Here is a 6,268-nt window from a genome sequence, read left to right as displayed (position 1 = left end):
AACCCAGACTGGCTGGACATGGTGGCTCACACCTGTAGTCCCAACACTTTCGGAGACTGATGCAGGAGGATCACCTGAGGTCAGGAGTTCGAGACCAGCCTGGCCAACATAGAGAAACCCCATATCAGCTGGGCATGGTGGCACGCGCCTGTAGTCCCAGCTACTCCGGAGGCTGAGGCGGGGGGATTTGCTTGAACCTGGGAGGCGGAGGTTGCAGTAAGTCAAGATTGCGTCACTGCACTCTGGCCTGGTGCGACAGAGTAAGACTCCATCAAAAAGAAAAGGAAAAAAAAACATCCCTACTAAAAATACAAAAATTAGTTGAGCGTGTTGGCGCACGCCTGTAGTCCCAGCTACTTGGGAGGCTGAGGCACTAAAATTACCTGAACCCAGGAGGTGGAGGTTGTGGTGGAGGCAGTGACCCAAGATTGCGCCACTGCACTCCAGCCTGGGCGACAGAGCGAGACCCCGTCTCAAAAGTAACCAAGACATAAAAGACAGATTACCACCTCAAAGGAATGCTGATTAGACTAATTGCAAACTACCCAGCAGTAACAGTGCAGCCTGAAAGACAGTGACATAAATAGTCCTGGTAAATTCTTTTTTAATTTTTGCCTCATTCAGCTGTTTTTTAAAATGTTAACTTTTGGCTGGGCATGGTGGCTCACACCTGTAATCCCTGCACTTTGGGAGGCCAAGGCAGATGGATCACTTGAGGCCAGGAGTTCGATGCCAGCCTGAGCAACATGGTAAAACCCCATCTGTACAAAAAATACAAAAATTAGCCAGGTGTGGTGACTAGTGCCTGGGGTCCCAGCTACTTGGGAGGCTGAGGCAGGAGGATCATTTGAGCCTGGGAGGTGGAGGTTGCAGTGAGCTAAGATCATGCCACTGTACTCCCACCTGGGCAACAGAGCCAGACCCTGTCTCAAAACAAAACAAAAATAAAGTTTTATGAAGTTACTTCTTTCCCACACATGTAGTCCATGGCTGTGCAGTGACTCGAAGAGAAGTCTGCGTGTAGGCAAGCGATTGCTAATTATGGAGAGTGAAAAGGACTTTAGCTGCTGAAGCTCTGACCCCCAGCAGATGGGGAGGAGAGAGTGAGCCTGGAAGCAGCTGATAGTCACTGTCAGCAAAGGAAGGAGACAGACAGCTGGGCAGAGAGAGAGAAGCTGTCAGGGCAGTTCCTAGGGAAGGGGAAAGGGCTTTGGAGGAAGGTAGCTTGCTGACAGGCTTCCGTACCCTCAGAGGACTAACAGTTCTCAAAGGGGGCCCATTTTTCAGAGGGAATTTCTCTTACTCCCCTTTTCCCTGATGTGGATGACCAGGTGGACTTTGAAGAGGTGTGACTGCCTGGTGAGGCGTTCTGAAAAGATAAACTGGTTCCATCTGGTTTCAACAGTGAGCGTCACTTTATAACTAAATTACAAGACGTAGCCAGTGTGAGTGAAATGATGAGGTTAAGCCCTCCTGGAGATCACGCACTTTCGTTCCGATTGATACGGATCTGGGGCTGGAATTATTGTAAATGGTCAGAATGTCCTGATTGCTTTTATGTTCAATTGCTGTGGGAACATGGGTTTTTGTGAGTTTGCCACTCAGCCTCTTCCTTAATTGTCCTTGTCATTTTCCTTAACTCTGGCCCTGCAGCAATCATTCTCCCTTGTTTTTATCTGCGTGAGGCTCAGCTGTTCTTTTTTTTTTTTTTTTTTAATTAAAAAAGGCCGGGCGTGGTGGCTCATGCCTGTAATTCCAGCACTTTGGGAGGCCGAGGCGGGTGGATCACCTGAGGTCAGGAGTTCTAGACCAGCCTGACTATGGTCTAGAACATGGAGAAACCCTGTGTCTACTAAAAATACAAAATAAGCCAGGCGTGGTGGCACATGCCTATACTCCCAGCTACTCAGGAGGCTGAGGCAGGAGAGTCACTTGAACCTGGGAGGTGGAGGTTGTGGTGAGCCAAGATTGCACCATTGCACTCAGCCTGGACAACAGGAGCAAAACTCCGTCTCAAAAAAAAAACAAAAAAAAAAGCTGGGCGCGGTGGCTCACGTCTGTAATCCAGCAGGTGGATCACCTGATGTCAGGAGTTTGACACCAGCCTGGCCAACATGGTGAACCCCATCTCTGTTAAAAATACAAAAATTAGCTGGGCTAATTTTTGGTGCTAGGTGCTTCTGGTCCCAGCCATTCAGGAGGCTGAGTCAGGAGAATCACTTGAACCCAGGCGTGGAGGCTGCGGTGAGCCAACATAACACCACTGCACTCCAGCCTGGGCAACAGAAATAAATAAATAAAATAAATATTTTTTAAAAGATAGGGTCTCACTCTGTTGCCCAGGCTGGCACAATCATGGCTCACTGCCGCCTTGACCCACTGCAACCTTGACTTTCCAGGCTTAAGTGATCTTCTCACCTTAGTATCCCAAGTAGCTGGAACCACAGGGGCACACCATGCCTGCCTAATTTTTTTATTTTTACTTTTTGTGGAAATAGGGTCTCCTTATGTTGCCCCAGCTGGTCTTGAACTCCCAGCTTCAAGCCATCTTCCCACCTCAGCTCCCAAAGTGCTGGGATTACAGGCGTAAGCTCCTGTGCCCGGCTACCACTCTCCTATGTCCTGCATTTTGCCTTCTGTATGTGAAGTTGTTTTTCTGGCAGAAAAAGCCATGTTCTCTTTACATCCTAATGCTTCGGGTGGGGGCTTGTGTGAAAGTGTGGTATGGAGGCCGGGCCTGGTGGCTGACGCCTGTAATCCCAGCACTTTGGGAGGCTGAGGTGGGCGGATCACAAGGTCAGGAGATCAAGACCATCCTGGCCAACATGTCGAAACCCCATCTATACTAAAAAAAAAATACAAAAAATAGTGGGTGTGGTGGCATGTGCCTGTAATTCCAGCTACTCTGGAGGCTGAGGCAGGAGAATCGCTTGAATCAGGGAGTTGGAGGTTGCAGTGAGCCGAGGTCGCCTGCATTCCGGCCTGCTGACAGCGAGACTCCGTCTCAAATAAAGAAGTGCAGCATTGTAAACTAGATTGGATGCTGATTTACTTGTATCTGTGCGCTATCATGAGCTCTATTTAGTCACCCTTCAGTATCTGTCAGTCTCACCTGATGGTTCTGTTTCTCTGGTAACAGTTTCTTCCTCAGAACAAGAAACAACTGAAGTATCCTTAATCTGCTTATTGTTTCAGATTGCAGATTGAGTACCCAGCATGAGGAATCAGCAGATGAGCAGAAAGGTTCTGAAGCAGATGGGCTCAAAGGGGATATAATTTCCGTGATTATCGCCAATAAACCTGAGGCCAGGTTAGAGAGGCAGTGCGTAAAACTTGAAAATGAAAAAGGAGCGAAACCCCCTCTTCAAGAGTCAGGCTCCAAGAAAGGTAGAGAATCAGTTCCTACTAAACCTACCCCAGGAGAGAGACGTTATATATGTGCTGAGTGTGGCAAAGCCTTTAGTAATAGCTCAAATCTCACCAAACACCGGAGAACACACACTGGGGAGAAACCTTACGTGTGCACGAAGTGTGGGAAAGCTTTCAGCCACAGCTCAAACCTCACCCTCCACTACAGAACACACTTGGTGGACCGGCCCTACGACTGTAAGTGTGGAAAAGCCTTTGGGCAGAGCTCAGACCTTCTTAAACATCAGAGAATGCACACCGAGGAGGCGCCGTATCAGTGCAAAGATTGTGGCAAGGCTTTCAGTGGGAAAGGCAGCCTCATTCGTCACTATCGGATCCACACTGGGGAGAAGCCTTATCAGTGTAACGAATGTGGGAAGAGCTTCAGTCAGCACGCAGGCCTCAGCTCCCACCAGAGACTCCACACCGGAGAGAAGCCATATAAGTGTAAGGAGTGTGGGAAAGCCTTCAACCACAGCTCCAACTTCAATAAACACCACAGAATCCACACTGGGGAAAAGCCCTACTGGTGTCATCACTGTGGAAAGACCTTCTGTAGCAAGTCCAATCTTTCCAAACATCAGCGAGTCCACACTGGAGAGGGAGAAGCACTGTAACTGCCACGTGCGCTCGTGTTGTCGTGGTTGTTTTAAACTTTAGCATCTGAACACCAGGAAGGAGTCTTGTCGTTGCAGCAGCATTGATTTCGGTGATAGAGTTTGTGTCACTCAACATCGGGATGCCTGAGGAGTGAGAGCTCCACAGCAACACGACAGGCAGGAGGTCCTCAGAAGGTGTCAGGAGGTTCCACGCTCGCCAGTTCACTGGAGCCAGAGTCCCTTCCCCACACTTAGGGTCCCAGTAAACCATGCCAGCATTACCTTTTGCATAGTTAAACTGATGTGTATCCAGTCTAGTTAAGGAAGAAACATTAAGACTTTAATTTTTAACATATATTCAAGAATTTTAATTTGTAAAGAATTGAGCCACATTGAACACAATTGAATGAGATTCAGAATAAACTTATAACATCTTTTAATGCCTCAGGACTGTTATAACAAATGATGTGTTGGTTATTGAATACTTAGAGATGGAGAAAACTGTTCCTACTGGTTTCGCTTTTAGAAAATTTGGATTTGGGGTCAGGCACAGTGACTCATGCCTGTAATCCCAGCACTTTGGAAGGCTGAGGCGGTCGGATCACCTGAGGTCAGGAGTTCGAGACCAGCCTGGCCAAAATGGCAAAACACTGTCTCCACTAAAGATACAATTAGCTGGGCATGATGGCAGGTGCCTGTAGTCCAAGCTACTTGGGAGGCTGAGGTGGGAGAGTCGCTTGAACCCGGGAGGCAGAGGTCGCAGTGAGCCAACATTGCGCCACTGCACTCCAGCCTGGGTGACAGAGCGAGACTCCGTCTCAAAAAAAAAAAAGTAAAGTGAATGCTTTCACTAGATAATAACTGCATACCAAGAGCCAGGGGCCATGTTGAACTGTCCCGGCACAGCTGTTGTGGATGGGTTTGTGGCAGACAACCATTAACAGCCACAACTCATCTGTTTTTTACAGAAGCCATACAGAAGGAGTGTCTTTTGCATCTTTGAGGGCAGTAATAATCACTTCAGTTCCATTCAGGGTGTGGTATTGTTTCTTTTTTTTTTTTTGAGATGGAGTTTCGCTCTTGCTGTCCAGGCTGGAGTGCAATGGCGTGATCTTGGCTCACCGCAACCTCTGCCTCCCGGGTTCAAGCGATTCTTCTGCCTCAGCCTTCCTAGTAGCTGGGATTACAGGCATGTGCCACCATGCCCAGCTAATTTTGTATTTTTAGTAGAGACGGGGTTTCTCCATGTTGGTCAGGCTGGTCTCGAACTCCCGACCTCAGCTGATCCACTTGCCTCAGCCTCTGAGTGCTGGGATTACAGGCGTGAGCCACCGCGCCTGGCCAGGGTGTGATACTTCTTTCTTGCCACTTTGATTGGCTGGGGAAGGGCAGGGTGTGCAGGAGTTTCCACTTGACCCTTTTTCCTATGACCTACCTGTGCTACAGGTTAAGTAACCAATGTGCTGGGCATCTATCCCCCTGCTAAACATATCCCAATTATTTTCTCAGGGACATGGCCATAGGGTGAGTCTGTCCCCACTGGGCCCACTGAGATGGATTTGGGCCAGGACTCCATTTATCAGCTGACCTCTGTCTGGAGGGCAATGGTAAGTTTTAGATTTGTGTCATCTTAGATCCTATATAAAAAAGCCTCAAAAGGCCTGGGCATTCTGTTTTCCTAATACATTAGTGAAGAGCCACAGGTCCTTTGGAGAAATATTTATTGTATATACTTGTGGTACAGTTGGAAGGTCTTAAAAAAAAACCCAAACTCCCCTTGAGTTGATGGATTCCGAATCTCAGAACTGGCTCAGATCTGGAAAGTAGCGGAAGGATTGCGATTTCCCATTGTTAACAGCTGGTATCAGCCTTCTCATCCACTCTTGGGATTTTTTTGCTTATACAAATCAAAGCCTCACCCTGTTGGCTGAAAGTTTTTGCTAAGAACACCAAGGGTTATTAGTCAATGCCACAGATTCCTGTGGGTCAAGACACCCTAGTGGGCCAGGAGTGGCTCCTGCCTGTAATCCCAGCATTTTGGGAGGCTGATGCAGAAGGATTGTTTGAGCCCGGGAGTTCGAGACCAGCCTGGGCAACATAGTGAGATCCCATCTCTATTGTTTTTTTTAAATTCATATTTAAACAAAAGTAAGGCCGGGTGTGGTGGCTTACGCCACTAATCCCAGCACTTTGGGAGGCCAAGGCAGGCAGATGACGAGGTCAGGAGATCGAGACCATCCTGGCTCAGTGAAACCCCGTCT

The 6,268-nt window shown here is 48.2% G+C and overlaps 1 protein-coding gene across 2 annotated transcripts in view; it reads left to right on the top strand.

The window, feature by feature from the left end:
- The window catches only part of ZSCAN21 (zinc finger and SCAN domain containing 21), a 16,666-nt gene extending 12,223 nt beyond the window's left edge, over positions 1-4,443 (top strand). For both annotated transcript variants that reach the window (XM_011985722.1, XM_011985723.1), the window contains exon 4: positions 3,196-4,443. In XM_011985722.1, the coding sequence (XP_011841112.1) occupies positions 3,196-4,025 (830 nt within the window). In that variant the 3' untranslated portion in view covers positions 4,026-4,443. The remainder of the gene's footprint in view (positions 1-3,195) is intronic.
- The last annotated feature ends 1,825 nt before the right edge of the window (positions 4,444-6,268 follow it).

Source organism: Mandrillus leucophaeus, unplaced genomic scaffold (genome assembly GCF_000951045.1).
Source record: "Mandrillus leucophaeus isolate KB7577 unplaced genomic scaffold, Mleu.le_1.0 Scaffold29, whole genome shotgun sequence".
Lineage (NCBI taxonomy): Eukaryota > Metazoa > Chordata > Mammalia > Primates > Cercopithecidae > Mandrillus > Mandrillus leucophaeus.
The sequence above is the reverse complement of the archived record's forward strand: the minus strand, read 5'-3'. Positions and strand labels throughout refer to the sequence as shown.